We start from the raw sequence: 18379 nt of genomic DNA, 5'->3' as shown, positions 1-18379 counted from the left end.
GGTTCCAATTCCAAGCCCTGACACTCCCAAATAAAAGACTCCCTTTTTGCTCTAATGAATGCATTCCCCACTTTGAGACATGTTAAGCATTCTCATCATCTGGAAAGGGTAACATTGTTGCTTTTATCATTCCATACTGTCATTACAATCACTCACCCTCAAATATAATCACCAATTTAATCTTTGGCAGTGAAAACCACAGCAAGAATAAATTAGAATTAAAATTGAAATTGGACTACATTACAAAGAGCAAAATGTAGCTCCATTGTAAATTCTACTTTGATTTAGAATTAAATGTGGTTAAACACAAGAACATCTGATCACTGAGGATAAAAGGAATAGATGTTTAGCTGGAGGGAAGCCTACTTAAAACATACAGAAGTTGGAAATTTGAATTCAAAACAGAAAATACAGGAAATATTGCGTTGGTCAAGGTTATTGATCCAAAATATTTTACTCTTTTAAAGCTACCTGACCTCCTGAATATTTCCAGCACTGTGTTTTTATTTCACATATTCAATATATGAATGAGCAGCCTTAGGTGGTTAAAATTAGAAATGAAAATCAGGAGGGAATCTGGCTGTACTGCTCTCGCGTATGAAATAAGTACACAATTCAACAGTAAGCCAAACTGCACTCTACTGAACGCGGGAGTCAGAACATAGAGCCCAAGTTCCAAGTGCCTTATTTGGACAGCATGCACACATACAATTGAGTAAAGAGTAAAACTGAGAATGAACCTGAAAAAAACTACGTACTTAGTGCAGCAAACTTATGATGATTAAATCACACATAAGAATTAGAAATATGAAGCTAGACCAGCGTGTAAAATACGCAAAATCATACACAACATGATTAAGAAAAGCTTTAAAGACTGTGAGAAGATTAATATAATGTAAGCATTCTCTAAATTACAAAGGCTGGTCAATGTTATTGTCGCTGTTTTTCTTCCTGCAGGGAGGGGTATTCTAGCTACTGCTCTTCATGTGGGAAATCTGTTAGATTTTTGCGCAATGGAGGGTGTGGGGGGTTTTGCGTTTTTTTTTCTTTGTGCCAGTGGGGCAGGGTGGGGAGTTGATGTCTTCTTCATCAACAACTCCCATGGTTTTTCTGTATTTTATGGCTATCTAGAGAAGACAAATATCAGAGTTGTACTGTACATGTATACTTTGACAATAAAATTAACCTTTGAACACTATACTGAGTAATTGGGAATAAACTTCCACATAATATTAATACAAAATATTGTGCAAATAGCATTCTCCTTTATGAACTAAGCCAACACTTACAGGCAATGATGTATGATGGTGCAAATAAGGGAAAGACTACACAGGATTGTGGAAATGTGTTTCAGTCTGACTCAAAAATTCTGCCACAACAAAATGGTTGCCCTGACGTGATCCAGTTGAATTTCAAATTTAAAAGTGCCAGTGCAATCGGAAAAAAAGCCAGCAGGGCTATATTTTTTAAAAAGCCTGAACACTGGCAAAGTTTTTCAACAGACCATGAACATACAGACTACAAATTGAAGATTGTAAGAGAGAGATTACCAAATTGTTAGGTGAGGTTTTAAAGAAAAAATTATCAATATGTTGAGTTCCAGATCAGCCTTAATCTAATAAAATGGTACAGCATTTTTATGCTTGCATTCCAATTTTCACTCAAAACGAGATAAATCATTTCATTACGAGGAGAACTTTGAAGAAAGCAATTTGTTGGACAATCAAGTGCAAATCATTATGGAAACAGAAATTAAGGAAGAGGATGATTGCTGAAACAGATTAGGTTAACATTTCCAGTTGTGATGCAATCAATTCTAATTTAATTCATGGAAAAGCAGCCTGGGAAAGAGCACTGGTCCAACTATGGGCCAGACAAAGGATGTTAATGCACAGGGCACAGATCCAATCATTATTAAACAAGAAATCTTTTCAGCAAGTCTGTAAACAGGGATCAGATCAGTTTAAAAAGGCAGAGGTTCTGTTCAGGTTTGGCATGCAAATTTCCCAGTGGGCCATAATGCAGAAAGTAGTCAATTCCAGCACAATCCACTTCCTCCCACTCCCAAGCCAGCAAATTTTGGGAAATTCATGAAATACTGTAGTTACAACGTAAGTGTTTGATACAATCACAAGGAGGGAGTGGCTGCGCATCATAAACAAAAGAGATTCTACAGATGCTGGAAATCCAGAGTAATACACACAAAATATCCAAGGAACTTAGCAGGTCAGGCAGCATTTATGGAGGGGTGGCAGTGGTGGAAGCGGATACAATAGGGTCTTTTAAGAGCCTCTTAGGTAGGTACGTGGAGCTTAGGAAAAAAGGGGGGTCTGTGGTAGGGAAATTCTAGGCAGTTGAGTAATTGAGGATATTAAAAAAGTCATTTTAAACCTATGTGACCTCTGGCTAAAAGAATAATTGGGACGGAATAGGAATTTTTGAACTGAAGTAAACTGTCTTCAACAGTTAGCTAAAAAAACCAACGGCTTATACTAGTTCTCCTTTGGTATGCAGAGAGAGAGACATTGAGTTGATAACATTATACATTGTACCCTCGTTTGAGTAAGGGGAGGAGGACTCACCGATAAGGACAGGAATGAACATCCGTCTGTAATTAAGTCAGGGCTTTGTAAAGGGAATAACTGATAAAGACTGGACAGTACATCCACCTGTAACTAAAACTTTGATTTAACAAACTCTCTTATCTGTAACAAAGTTTTGCACCAAAAGACTTGGTGGGAATACTAGTTCTAATAACATCTGCAACAGTAATGTATGGGACTTACAATATATAAATATACGGCTGTAACCTAAGGGGTCCACTTGTTGGATAGTGGCAGTACTTACGTACCTTCCCTTTGACAACTGGGTCTCAAACTCCTGGGTGCACAATAAACTGCTGTAACTGCTGGTCTCCTGAGTTTTATTATTCAGATTCGACTTTAACACAGTTTCTAGAGTAGGTTACATGGTTGGCACAACATTGTGGGCCTAAGAGCCTATAATGTGCTGTAGATTTCTATGTTCTATTCCATCTCCAGTATACAGAGGCTTCAATCTGGGACTAATGGTACTGTGAAGCACACCTTTCACATTGATTACATTTTAAAGTTATTTAATTGGCTGCCAAGCAATTTAGAGACAACCTGAAAATGAGGTGAAAGGGTTTAAATAAATTCAGATCTGATTTTTTAAAAAAATTCTCGAAGCATGCCATCTGGGAAGCAAATGTGATATATAAGTTTAGAAGTTAACACTGTTAACTAATCTTCAACTTTTGGCCCACTCAGGCAATTCTGCTTTTACATAATGTTAAAATTGAGCCTTGAAAAAAGATAATTAACTTTTCCTTCTAGTTAACAAAGATTTGTGTACAGTGTCAAGAACTCCCTTATAAGAAAAACAAAAATTGCAATCTGTATTTGTAGCCCATTCTCTGAAGGTTCTTGCTCTCTTAATATGAGGCCCATTCCTGTCAATCTTTCTGCCAAATTATTATTTGCTTCCAGCTCTAACGTCTGAGGTCACAACCTTTATATCAATACAGAGTAATTCCCATCTCTCGAAGATGCTGCATTATTCAATCATTTACAAATACTGGCTCATAGCATGCACCAAAGTAGTTTAAAAAATAAACTTTCTAATTGGGAGAAGATCAAAGTCCAGCAAAAAATAATTTTCATTTTCCCCAACAAATTTCTGAAGCAACTACAGATTTAAAAACATTAAAACTGTGATTCAATTTCTCCTCAGTAATATAACTGACAGAAGCTAGGTATGATTGTAGCTTAAATGAAGTCAGACTCATCTCTCTCTGAAGGCCCAATTCAATTGTTTTTGCTAATGTCATGACGCACACATAGATACTGGGTTCCAGTATCACATACAAAATAAACTACTACAGAACACAAATTGTGGGTAAAAATCCTCCAATGAAAAGAAATTAAGTCAGTTTAATCACAGGGCACTTGGATTGCTTTGGATTTCTACATCATTTGAGTGATCAGTTTTATTGAGGATATTTCTGCACTGAGGCTGTCATCTTTAGGAGTTCTGTATACGTCCAGCCAAGCCCTTCTTGTCCAGTCCACTTCAAATCAGACAGATCAAGGAAGAGAATATGCAAATGACCAAGTACATCGCTTCCAGATTTACATTTTGCACCTTAGCTCAGAGTAACAGCCGACTTTGTGGTTTGAAAACTGCTAGCTTTGACGTTACCTCTACAAGCTTTGGTCCACACCTTATTCACAACTCAGAGCACTAAAAGCTTAATTACCAATGTCTGAAATATAATGAAATGTATGAGATATAGGGATGACTTACAAGAACTTAAACATCTGTACAAGTTCATGAGATAGCACATTAGCCAGCTCTAATCGAAGTAGTAGTTGGACTTTAATCTTTAGGTACAGAATCCACCACTGCTCCCTACCCTCTGCACCCAACCTTCCCTATGGCTGTTCAGGTAACAACACATCAGCCTTACAGAATTCTCAAATTTCTACCCCAAAATTTGAGATATGGAATAAATTTGCTCTCAGAAAATTTATGTTAAAAGAGTACATAAACACAGAAAATATTTTCAACTCGTACTTCTTAACGCATGTGCAGATGATTTGGCTTTGCATTACAGAAAACTGCAATGTGCACTATTTTCTAAGAATGCATCATCCTGCATAATGCAATGCCTCTTCTATCAGATTTGCGCTTTTACTTTAGTGGACAAACAAACTTTCTGAACTACTGATATAAAAACAGAAAACATTGCAAACAGCACGTCAGGCACCAGCTGACCAGAAAAAATTCATGTTTCAAGTCAAAGACCCTTCATCAGAACCAGGTATGAAAGAAGCAGTTAGGTTGCAGAGAAAGTAGAGGGGCCTTTGGCCTGAAATGTTCCAAAAAACTGCAATTATAATACACATATTTTACAATCAAAGTACTCATCAATTGACGACTCAATGCTTTTCTGAGGGTGGCAAGCAACCACAGTGGAAACTGCCTAGAAGTTGTGCTCTAAATGCATATCACACTTGAACCTAACTACTTGACACCTTATCGTTATAAACTTTGTGAGGGAAACCACATAATAACCTGGAGCAATTTACCACAGAACATTTCTCAGAGTTGACCAAACACTGGCTTCAAATATTCCAAATTCACTTTTGAGAAAATGATCAGTGCATAAATTTTGAAGTATCTAAGCTATTGAAAACAAATGTAAAAAAAAAGTCAATGCAGGCAACACCGTTTTACATTAGTGTTACATGCATGTTAATTTATTTTTAATGATTATATAGTTTGAGCAAAATGCCTGTGATGAAGGAAGTATAATGTTGAAATCTGGAACACAAAGAATGGAGGGATACAAGTGATTGCAATTATGCAAGTTTGCATCTCCTGGTCAATAGAAACAAATGATCCCTGATGTACTCTGCATTACCTGAAAGCCTTAATATTAAAATTTCTACTGTTAGCTGAAAAGCTACACAATGGGACTATAAAACCGAACTGAGTATATTAAAATGCAGGTCAAACTTAATCTAAATGAATAATGGAAAAACTCATGTGGCTTAATAGCTTATTCCTGTACCAATATTCTGACCTGAGAAACTCAAAACATTCCATTCAAACTACATTACTGTCCAAACTATAGAATGACTACTCATTTTCTTTAAACTGTTTTATCAAATATTTTCAACTGTAGTTTGCTATTGTAAAAATCAATTCCATCAAAAATTGGCTATTATTCCCATACCCCAATATATTTTGCGAAAAGGAACCAGAACCCCATTGAGTTTGAGGGAAGTACTGGAAACATCATCCATGGGCCAGATACCAAACCACAGGGCCTTTTAAAATGCCAAGCAGCAGATTATCAGATTTTTATTGCATTTATCAGAATCTTTCAATATATAACAAAAACAGAAGATGCTGGAAACACTCAGCAGACTGGACAGCATCTACCAAAAGAAAACCAAATTCTCTTGAAATAACGTTTTAAAGCAGAAACTATACTCTCTATTGTACAACCATAAAATTATTAAGAAAAATAACAAGATCTTTCAGAAGTTACAAAGTGAAAAATTCCTCCTCTACTGATAACAGAATTGCAAATGCATACAACTATACACTTCAGGAAGTAAACAATTTCCCAATGAAAGATGACAGTGACACATTTTAGAGATTAACGATGGACTCAAGGAGGACTAGAATGATTAAACATGTGCAGGGAAGATATGGATGTTGCTATTGCCAAAGTAAGCTAAGATCTTTCTGTTGGTGTGGTTATTGGCAGAACCCCAATAGTCAAACCCATGAAATAAAAGGTTCTTGCAATAAAAGGCTCTACAGCTCCAGCACGAGAGCAAAACAAAAGGTCACATTTTTAAACTGAAATTTACAAATTACACATTGCTTTTGAAAATGTTATGGGTAGAAAGAAAAGGTACTAACAATTACACACACAAAATGCTGGTGGAACACAGCAGGCCAGGTAGCATCTACAGGGAGAAGCACTGTCGACGTTTCGGGCTGAGACCCTTCGTCAGGACTAACTGAAAGGAAAGGTAGTAAGAGATTTGAAAGTAGTGGGGGGAGGGGGAAATGTGAAATGATAGGAGAAGACCGGAGGGAGTGGGATGAAGCCAAGAGCTGGTTGTAATAGCGGGTCTGGGTCAAAATATGATTGAAAAGTTGAAGGGCCGAAGGAATTATAGATGGGGAGCAGCGAGAGAGGGTTTCACTGAACTCCTGCCGAAGAGAAGATTTAAACTTCTTCAGTGTAGGCATCACTGGCAGAGGCTTCGCAGTAGTGAATTTAAAGAGCAAACACGAGGAAATCTGTAGATGCTGGAAATTCAGTTCTCCTTATAGATGCTGCCTGGCCTGCTGTATTCCACTAGCATTTTGTGTGTGTTGTTTGAATTTCCTCGTGTTTGTACTAACAATTATATCACATCATTCATGATCTCAGGATATCCTAAATCGTTTTAGTCAATGAAATACTTTATAATGGAGCCAATAAAGGTTGTATTACTTAAACCTTTAGATCTGCTCCACATCACCTCTGTATTTGGCTGATATTTATTTGTTGGGATCAAATGTGTAAGAGATGCTAGGATGAAGGAAAGCAATTTTTAGTAAAACAATCACGAGGAAATCTGCAGATGCTGGAAATTCAAACAACACACACAAAATGCTGATGGAACACAGCAGGCCAGGCAGCATCTATAAGGAGAAGCACTGTCGACGTCAGTCAGCCCTGCTGAAGGGTCTCGGCCTGAAACGTCGACAGTGCTTCTCCTTATAGATGCTGCCTGGCCTGCTGTGTTCCACCAGCATTTTGTGTGTGTTGTTTTAGTAAAACAATTAAGTGTTTCAAACTTGCAAGTATTTCTAAGTGAAGCAGTAAATTGACTCACCCGCTCCTGACCAGCTGTGTCCCAGATCAGAAACTTGTGTAACTCACTTTGATACTGCACAGTTTTTGTCATAAAAGAAGCCCTAAATATGGATCAGAAATCAAATTATCCAGGAATAGGAAAATACATAATAGCTAAATGTACATCTTAACAATATGTTTGTATTGCTCACCCTATTGTCGGATTGATGTTCGGGTCAAAACTATCTTCCACAAACCTCCAAACAATGCTGGATTTGCCAACACCCGTGTCCTAGATATATAAAACAAAAGATTAATTTACATTTTTTCAACTCTCTTCATTAAGAACATGAACAGGGAAGAGGCACAAGAGACAACTACATTCTGTAGCAATTTAATTGCACCCAAAGGATTGACCAAAGGGCAAATTAGAATTAAAAAAAAAACAAATTGTCCAGTTGTGCAAGCATTTGTTGGTTTTTGAGGTAGGAGTGGACCTCAGTGTGAGTTGCTTACTAGTGACAGTAGAACCTACTGTGACCTAGAACCTAGGTGACCACAAGAGACAGGAACAGAATTAGCCCACTGAGTCAGGCTGATTTCTACCAACCCTTTTTCTTGCAACCCATAATGCCTTTACCAAACAAGAACCCATCAATCTCTGCCTTAGATACATAGAATGATTTAATCTCTACTGACAGATGGAAGCATTCTCTTCAGGTCCATTCTATCCAGCCCCTTCAGTAATCCGTGGATTTCAGGAGAATCCCCTCATCCTCTGAACTCCATAGTGTACAGGCCAAGGGTCTTTCAAGCCATCGTGGGATCCTATTTTTTCAGGCATGTCTCCTATCACTTGAGTTTTCAGGTTTCTTCAGAAAGTGTGAATTAACGTGACTAATCCAGGTTACTGTGTTCCCCAATGGGGTGAAGAGTTGTTCTATGTTCTGACATGCCCATGTAGAGTGTCGACTGTGATTTTACAGCCCTTTGGCAGGTGTGCTTTTGGTGGGAGCACTTACTGTGTACTAAAGTTTTGGGTTAGGGTTGGGCTGTCAGTTTGCAGGCAGTGGGGTAATTATCCCTCTTGTGTTTGTTGTTCTCTTTACTGGAGATTCAATCCCACCAGAAACTGTAACTGTGATCTGGCCCAGGCCTTCATTACCTTCAGCCAGAGGCATTCATATTTGTTGCAGCCCATGGTTTATTAACATAGATGTTCTGTTGACCAATTAAGCGTCTGAATAAACCAATAATTTCTGCCTTCACAAAATCCATATCCCTCCCAGTGCTCTGACCCCTCAGACCCTTCGTAACTAGTCTGGCCTTGAGCAGCAGAATCATTACCAACCTGATGGTCTCATCTGAACAAATTTGGAGCCAAGACCCATCCCAACTTTGGACCACATACAAATTAGCAGGGAGGTGGTACTGGAGGTCTTAAAGCACATTAAACCAGATAGATGACCCAGTGCATGCTCAGGCCTTGTGTGAAATTGTGGAGGTCCTCGCAGATTTTTTAACTTCATCTCTGCCCACAGTTGTGGTTCCAGTGAACTAGAGTGGTCATAGCACTACCATTCTTTAAAAATGTAGCAAACATACCACAAGTCAGGAAGGTACAGGCCAATGAGTCTGACAATTGAGGTGAATAAAGTTATGTAGGGGCTTCTGATTGGATTCATAATTGGCTCAGCAGGAGGAAGCAGAGGGTGATGGTTGAGGGCTGTTTCTCAGACTAATTTTCAGTGTTTGTGGTGTGTTACATGGGTCAGTGCTGGGACTGTAATTTGTAACTTATATCAATAATTGAAATGTGAATGAACAAGGCATACAGATGATACAACAGTAGGTCATATTATAGATAGTGTATAATAGATATAGACAGAAGGATCTTGATTAGTAAGGTATGTGGGCTCTGGATTCACAAGTGAATTTCAATCCAGTTAAATGTGCAATATTGCATTGTGGGAGACAAACCAGGATAGGAATTATTCAGTAAATGGAAGGATCCTAGAAAGTGTTGTAGAACAGAGGGACAGAGAAGTTCAAGTGCAAAGATCCCTCAATTTGGTGTCACAGGTACATATGGTGGTAAAGAAGGCACTTAACACTGTCCCTCATCAGTCAGGACACTGAGCAAAGGAGTTGTGAAGTTACATTGTACATGTATTCTCAGTGGCCATTTTATTGGGTACCTGCTGGACTTTTGACTGTATGTTCGTGGTCTCCAACAATGACTGGAGTTACTGGGACAAATTCGGAAGGCAAAGGATGGATACATCCCAAAGATGAGGAAGTATTGTAAGGGAAGAATAATGCAACCATTGTCTTTGACAAGGGAAGTCAAAGAATTCAAAAAAGCAAGGGAGGGCACGTAAAATAGCAAAAAATTAGTGGGAAGAACTTAAAAACCAACAGAAGTCAACTAAAAAAACTATAAGGAGAGAAGAGATGAAATATGAAGTTATGCTAGCCAATAATATCAAAGAAGATACCAAAAAGAGTTTTCAGATAAATAGAGTAAAAGTGAGTTGAGAGTGGATATTGGATTGCTAGAAAATGATGCTGGAGAGGTAGCAAAGGGGAACAAAGAAATGTCAGACAAACTTAGTTAGTATTTTGCATCAATCTTCACTACGGAAGACACTAACTGTATGCCAAAAGTTCGATAGTGTCAGGGGGCAGAAGTGAGTGTCTTTGCTATTACTAAGGAGAAGATGCTTGAGAAGCTGAAAGATCTGAAGGTAGACAAGTTATCTGCGCCAAATGGACCAAACCCCATGGTTCTGAAAAAGTCAGCTGAAGAGACTGTGGAGGCATTAGTAATTATCTCACATGAATCACTAGATTCTGGAATGGCTCCAGAGGACCAGAAAATTGCAAATGTCACTCCACTCTTTAAGAAGGGAGAGAGGCAGAAGGAAGGAAATTATAGGCCAGTTAGCCTGACCTCAGTAGTTGGGAAGATGTTGGAGTCCACTACTAAGGATGAGGTTTTGGGGTACCTGGAGGCACATAACAAATAGGCCAAGTCAGCATGGTTTCCTTAAGGATGCCTGACAAATCTGTTGGAATTCATTAAGGAAATAACAAGCAGGACAGACAAAGGATGTCATCTCTTGGATTTTCAGAAGGCTTTTGACAAGGAGCTACACAAGGCTGCTTAACAAGATAAAAGCCCATGGCATTACAGGAAAGATAACAGCACGGATAGAAGACTGGCTGACTGGCAGGAGGCAACGTGTAGAAACAAAGCGGCCCCCCTCTGGTTGGCCACCTGTAACCAGCAGCGCTCCCCAGGGGTTGGCACCAGGTCCACCTCCTCCCATGCTCCATGTCAATGACTTGGATGACAGAATTGATGGCCACATGACCAAGCCCACAGACAACAAGAAGATAGGTGGGGGGCAGGCAGCACTGAGGAAGCAGGGAGTTCACAGAATGTCCCAAAGTCTAGAAGAATGGGCAAAGTGGCAGATGGAATATAGTGTAGGGAAGTACTTGGCCACACACACCAGAGGAAGTAACAAAGGCACAACCTTTTTGCTACTTTAAATATTGGTTTTATGGCTGTCATGCACCTGAGTTGTGCTTTTGTACTGCTGGACATTGCTTGTACTGGCTGATTACTTGATTTTATTTATTGTTTACAGTATTTATTTGTTGTTTTATAGCATTGAGTACGAGATTTGCAAACTCATTTTCGCTGTATTGGTGCATGACAAATTGTACTATGCAATGACAATAAAGACATTTCATTTCTTTTCATTTCATCTACCCTCAAGGCTGTTTGGAATAAAGTCAAACATACAGTAGGTAGAGCCATTAAGGACAGAACGCTTCCTTACCCGAAGAACCTTAGTTAGATAGCAGAAAATTTGATAATATATTGTTTTATTGTGAAGTCTAAAACAAAATTATTTGCTTCCATGCTGAGGACTTGAGATGATACTCAGAAATGCTATATGGCTGAATGACTAACAAGTTATAAAAGTAGGAACACTGCTGTTGAGATCATGTCACTAGACATTAGCAGCTAGGCTAATGTAAATACACTAGCATCAAGGATCAATTAAATCTGTTCAGAACTATTGGCTTATATGTAAAATAAAGTAGATATAGAACCTCATTCATACCTGCCAGACTAGAATGAATTTTAAATCTAGTCTGTGATTGATATACAGATTTAACTGCACATCCAGTAAACTCTAATACCCTGATGTGAACAGTAAATTTAAAATTTCAGCTAACCCTTTCACCTTGTTAGTACCCACTGCAAGGATTAACAACTATGGTTGAATATTTCCTTACCCAGCCTTCAAACTCCAAATTCCTCATACACATTCAAATTGCCTTTCTTCACTCCACAAACTTTTATAGCAATAAACTGAATGTTGGCAAAAATTTGGAAAAACAATTATGTTTTATGTCCTTTCTAGCAATACATGCAGCAGTGCCCAGGAGATTAATCCATTGGCAGTCATAGTCAGTGGCCACACAAACAGATTTTAAACAGCTAACTATTGATCTTCATTTCACTTCCGAGCAATGGGAAGTACATTTTGTTATCCTAGTTTAGATCAGGAGCAAAGCAGAGCCTGGGTCAGGTTATTCACGTACACAATTCAGGACCACTTGCAATGGCATCACACATGAATTCACCAGGAGACTGAACAAATCATGTTGCAATGCAACGTGTATCCAGTTAGCATCAAAATAAGTGTTATTAAATATTAGTTGAATGAAAATATAGTCCTTGCAGCATACCCACACAGCTGACATCCTGGATTAATAATATTTCAGATTTTCACAACTTACATCTTTGCAGCAAACACTTCATACGTAAACTCCTGGGTAATGTATAAATCTACAAGCTATATAGTATGCAGCATGCATCTACCTGCCCAGTAACCCCTATTTGACTGGCTTACCTATAAAACTTGCTTCATTAGTAGATGAAAATTTTTACACATGGATTAAGAGATACAATATGACTCTCAATCTTGAATAATTTATAAATTGATGTCAATATCTGCTAAGAACTGTAACAATGCTACATAATACAAATTACCATCTTTGAACAGAAATGCCAAAATCTTACATATACATGTGCAGGATGCAATCTGATTAACCAGATCAATTTTCCTCTGCAGTTTAGTGGTTTGGCATACTTACTCTGATTAAATATTCCAGGTCTGAACTTTAAAAGAACTGAAACAAATCTGAACAATTAGATATTGCTCACTTTTTAATAAAAATTATAGTGTGAAAAGGAAATGCCAATTGCAGCAACTACAACAGGAATCACAATTAAAATTTAATATTTCTGATTTGCAAATTGAACTCGACTGGTTGGAACACATAGATTATCAGCCAGCAGTTCTGGAAGGATTAGTTATCTAGTTTCAGTAGACATGTCAAGGTATCCTGGACTTGTATTTGTGTATCCTAATATGGATATGCAAGTAAAGGATGGGTGCAATTGACTTCCCATTCAGTGCAGTAAAGCTGAGGGGTCCAGATACATTTTCTATCTGACCCTATGACTTTATACCAGGCATTTAGCAATGCCCAATCATGGAATTTGATCACCGACTTGTATTCCAAATCAGAATCATTGACTTACCTAGAAAAATTGGTTGTTTTGCAACAGCAGTATAGTTCAATAAGTTACAATAGCAAATATATTTTAAAAAGTAGTGCAAAATAAATCGATTGGTTTTTGTTTTAAACTATGATTATAGTGTATTTTTCAACTATTTAAATAACAGATTACTAGGCATTTAGAGATGTTAGAAGAGTAGACAGCATGAACCTTCAGAACAATCTGTGGGTGCTTTAAGCTTCCACTGCTTTTGCACAATGACAGATTTTGGATCACTCTGCCTAATGGAATAGCTACAAGACATTAGTAGCCAGATGACTTTAGCACTGTGAATCCCACTTAGAGCATGAGGTGCAGTATAATCTGTTCCTCAGACTGGAAACATCCAAGTCAGTCTAAGTTGGCAACAACATCTCTAGCTCCATCCCACTGTGCACTGGTGTCACCCAGGGTGCTTAGCCCACAGCAGTTCACACTCCTGCCACATCAAGCTCAAACCACTTCAAGTTCGCTGATGAAACAACAGTAGCTAGCAATGGTGAGTCTCAGAGGAGATAGAGAAGCTTGTCAAATTGTGTGAGAACAACTTGAGTATCAAAGTCAACAAGAGACAAGAGATGATTGTGGACTTCAGGATGGTGCAGATCAACCACTTTCCAAAACACTCCAATGGCTCTGTCATTGAGTGAAGAGCACAAAGTTCTTTAGTGTGCACATAATAGACGATCTGACCTGGACCCACAATACATCAGTAGTCAAGAGGGCATATCAGCATCTACACTTTGGGGAGGCCGTAGCATGCAAGCTCTCCGTCCCCATTCTAACAACTTTCTACACAATATCATCAAGTGTCCTGTCTAAGCAGTAATTAAGAACCAAAGCAATGACAGTTCAAGTGGAAAATAAAAATTATAAAGAGACAAAAGAAACATGTATTATGGTTTCCTCATTACAAAACTATATTAAAAGCAATTAATTTTGCATTTCAAATTTTAGTTTATTGTCATGGGCTTATTTATAGAGTATAAAAGGCATGAAAATTACTTTTTTGCAGCAGCAGCACAGTACATTACAAACATAAATCACACAAATTTACATTAAGATAAAATACACAATTCACATGATACTATAAAACAATGACACCAATACAAGTGAGGGAAATATAGAACACACACAGAAAATACTGGAGAAACTCAGCATGTCAGACAGCATCTATGGAAATGAATAAACAGTCGAGGTTACAGGCCGAGACCCTTCATCAGGACTGGAAGGGAAGGGAGAGAAGGACAAGCTAGAAGTTGATAGGGAAACCAGGTGGGTGGAGTGGGGGGGGGGGGGGGGGTATGAGGTAAGAAGCTGGGAGGTGATAAGTGAAAATGGCAAAGGGTTGGAGAAGAGGAAATATGACAGGAGAGGAGAAAGGGGAGGGACAGCAGGGAGAGGTGATAAGCAAGTAAGAGGCCAGGATGGGGAAATGAAGAGGGAAGGGAGAGGGGAAAATTTTCAATCCCATTGAAAATGGCAGAAGTCGCAGAGAATGATGTGTTGGATGCAGAGGCTCATGGGGGGGGGGGGGCGGAACCAGAGAAATCCAATCCCTTTTAAGGATGTGGGGGGGGGGGGGGAATGGGGAAGAGGGGATAAGAGCAGATGTCCAAGAAATGGTGGAAATGCCAGTGAGGGCAGCATTAATGGTGGTGGAAAGGAAGGCCTGTTCATTGAAGGAGAAGAACATCTCTGATGTCCTGGAAAGATAAGCCTCCTCCTGGGAACAGATGCAACAGGGAAGAAGGAATTGAGAAGAGAGAATAGTATCTTTATAGAAGACAGGGTGGGAAGAGGTAGTCAAGATAGGCGTGGGAATCAGTGGGTTTATGAAAGATACCAGCAGGCAGTTTGTCTCCAGTAATGGAGACAGAAAGGTCAAGAAAGGGAAATATAGTCCAAAAGTCAACGTGTTTCCAAGTCGGTTCAAAAATCTAATGGCAGTGGGGAAGATGATGTTTTTGAACCTTGAGGTTTGGACCTTTAAGCTCCTGTTTGAAGGCAGAAATAAGAAGAGAACATGGCCCAGATGGTGGGGGTCATTAATGATACTGCTTCACATAGATACCCTCAATGGGGGGGGGAGGGGGCTGTTGGAGAGATGTACCCATGATGGGACTGGTCAAGCCCACCACTGTGTTGTCTCATGTTCCTGTACACTGGAGTCTCTGAAGCAAGCTGTAACTCAACCTGTACATCTATAGAAAGTTGTCGAGCGCCTCAGCTCCATCTGCAAAACATGCTAAATCTCCTTAAACTTATAAGAGTAGAGGTGTGTCTTATTCATGGTTGCATCTATATGCTGATCCCAAGATAGAAACACCTAGATGTTCACCTTTTCCACTGCAGACCTGTCAGTGAGGACTGGTGCTAGTTCAGCCAACTTCCTCTTCCTCAAGTCCACAGTTCTTCGGTTTTGCTGACATTGAGAGCAAGATCATTGTTACAACATCACTACCAGCTGAACTTTCTCACTCCTGTTTGGACAGCTTGTCACCATCTATGATTCTGCCAACAGTGGTGGCATCAGCAAATTTGTAGATGGCATTTGTACTAGTTATTCCAAAATCAGTGAATTCTCTTTTGCACAGCGCATTTAGTTTTCTGAAGTTATTAAATTATCAACAGTACCTCCACTGATCACTTGATCACAGTTTGGATTTGCCCTTCATAAGGTTATCATTTCTATCACAAGGTCATTAAGGTATTACAGTATGAAATCTTCATAATGACAATGAAGTGTACATCTGATTATTGATTTTTCTTTAATCATGCGCAGAAGAAAATTAAAACTTATACCACGAAATGTAACTTTGGACATCCAGATTCAAGTTCATCATGTAAACAGCTAGATTAATCCACATTTTGCTCGTTTTAATTTTAGCAATTTTTCTACATCACTCACCGAGCCAATATTGCAAGAAATGGACTTCTTGGGGGAAAACAAAAACACACAGCTGAACAGATCAACTTGCTTTTTAAAATATTAACAGTAGAATATTTCTTCTCACTTCATAGAATTCTGGTTAATATTTTATAAAATCAAACATTAAGTGTATGTAATCAGATGAAAACAGGAAGGAGCATTGGGAACATTAAAACAACACACAGATCCTGGAACATGATGGAAATATTCAGCAGGTCAGGTTGCATCGGGAATATCGGCCCTCTCTTTGTAGAATTACAATACCTCAACGCATAGGCTGGCTCCTATTTCTTCAAAGGAAAGGGGTTGTCTAATTTGGAATGCTTGAATAGGCAGAGAGTCTGTTGGGGGTGGGGGGTGGGAGAGAAGAGAAGGGGTGTTGCAAAGCTAAAGGCCAGCAGTATAAGACAATGAGAGAAATTCAAAAGAAAAATTCTAAACACGCAAGAGAGCATGAAACACATTAATTAACACAATGGATGAGACAAAGTCTGGTGGACACAGAAGCAAATAAATGAAAGAAGGCGATAAAGGAATATGATGGGTTAATAGGCAAATTGAGGGGCCACTCTATTTACCCATCTGGCAAAACTTATCCCTATGGCCATCCTGTCTTCACACTAAATTGTAATTGATGGGAGAAGGAAGTAATAGTTGAGGAGATTCTAAAGCTGGGGGAGCAGACATTTCACTGGTCTGAAATCATGATTCCAGAATGTAATTTCACATCCCATTTGTAACGGTCAAGGATATCACTGAGTAGATACAGAAAATTTTGTAAGCCCAAGTGATTTACATCAGTACCAATAAGGGCAGAAAAATTGATAAAATCCTATAGGCAGATTACTGAGGAATCAGGAAAGCCATTATGAAAGAGCTTCCAAAGTAGCAATCTTCTGATTAATCACAATGCTTCATCCCATTGGGACTGGTTCAGGGGAATGAGGAAAGCAATTCATAAGAAGCAAGTCCAGCATTCTTGAATGTATGTTTGCTAATGTGGAGAGTTTAAAATAATTTAGCACATGTGCATGGAAAACTGGGCAAAGAGTAATTCAGATCTAAAAATGGAAGGCAAAAAATTGAGAGCATTTGGAAGGCAGTTCAAAGGCTGGAAAGCATACAAAAAACAAAACTTGTTCAAATGTTATTTAAATGCCAAGTAGTATTGAAGGTAAATTAATTGATGCACTGATATACACCAAGTACAATATTATAGCTGTTACAAAAAATCTGGCTTAAGAGGAATATATATGGCAGCTTAACATTCCAAGGTAAAAAGTTTTCAGTTGACAGAGGGTCAAAAATAAAAAACGGGAATAGCACCCTTACTCCTAGAAAAATCATAACCATTAGAGGGAGCAATTTGTTAGAAAGATAATCAAATCATGTTATATGAATGGTACTAAGGAACAAACCAGAAGGGGCCATCTCACAGCTGGAATAGTAGTCTAGGAGAAGGGTGTACACACTTCGGTTAGTTGGACAGGGGTGCAGCAAATGGAATTTATTCCACAGCAGCATTGATAAGGCAGAGAAAAAGGCATTTAATATTGTTACATACCCCATGGGTATCTTGTGACTGTCTTATGACCATGATGTAATTGAGTATCTGGTGAGCATGATGGAATGGTCTTGTAATGGTGGGGGTGATGTAATTTCCCCGCCAGTGAGAGGTCATGTGATGGCCTGTTTCAATAGGTATAAAACAGGAAAGCCTTGCCATGACGCAGGTCAGTTTGCTGTTTAATTTGTCAGTTACTCTGTTATCCTGCGTATTCATCTCATGATGCACATTTCTTTTAAAGTGGAGTTTTACTTTCTGTCTTAAGTCTCAAAGGTTATTGCCGGCAGTCTCGCACAACACTGCCAGTTTTAGTCCAGTCGGAGAGTGAAGACTTAGATCTAAGTACGGGACCTGAGTAAAGCTAGTGTTGTCGATGGTAATACAGGGTTGACCTTATTGAATCCTCGTTCAAGGAAGTAGTAACCCGCATCCAAGATAGCCCCTACATTGTGAAAGCAGAAAGGGCTGGACGCAGTGTTATTCGCCAAGGACAAGGTCAGTTCCTTTAAGCCGTTTTTATTTCCTTCATCATAAATCCTTTGGGCAAGGCATATTTTGGCTGGGATCAGCAGTAATGTCACGTTGTCAAGGAATTTGTTACTTCAGGAAAGTCTCTCCTAATTGACTATGTAAAACATTTGGACTTTTGCCTTTATCGCTTTAAGAACTGTGTTCGCATTTATCGCTTTAAGAACTGTTCCAGTTGCAGTTAACTTCCAGTTAAGTTAATCGTTTGTTTATTTTTCATTGGTTGTTGAGCTGAGTTTAAATAAATGTTTAATTTGTTTATGGAAAACCTGTCTCAATTATATATTCACTGTTGCCATATCATAACAATATGCTTTA

General features: G+C 38.8%; 1 protein-coding gene across 1 annotated transcript in view; it reads right to left on the bottom strand.

The window, feature by feature from the left end:
• Positions 1–18379, bottom strand: part of rab22a (RAB22A, member RAS oncogene family) — a 66978-nt gene that overhangs the window by 37491 nt on the left and 11108 nt on the right. The window contains exons 2-3 of the mRNA XM_073061515.1: positions 7600–7679; positions 7428–7509 (exon numbers count right to left, since the gene is read on the bottom strand). Of these exons, the coding sequence (XP_072917616.1) occupies positions 7428–7509; positions 7600–7679 (162 nt within the window). The remainder of the gene's footprint in view (positions 1–7427; positions 7510–7599; positions 7680–18379) is intronic.

This window comes from Hemitrygon akajei, chromosome 11 (assembly GCF_048418815.1).
Source record: "Hemitrygon akajei chromosome 11, sHemAka1.3, whole genome shotgun sequence".
NCBI classification, from domain to species: Eukaryota; Metazoa; Chordata; class Chondrichthyes; order Myliobatiformes; family Dasyatidae; genus Hemitrygon; species Hemitrygon akajei.
Note: the sequence above shows the minus strand (reverse complement) of the source record. Positions and strands in the feature narration are given on the sequence as shown.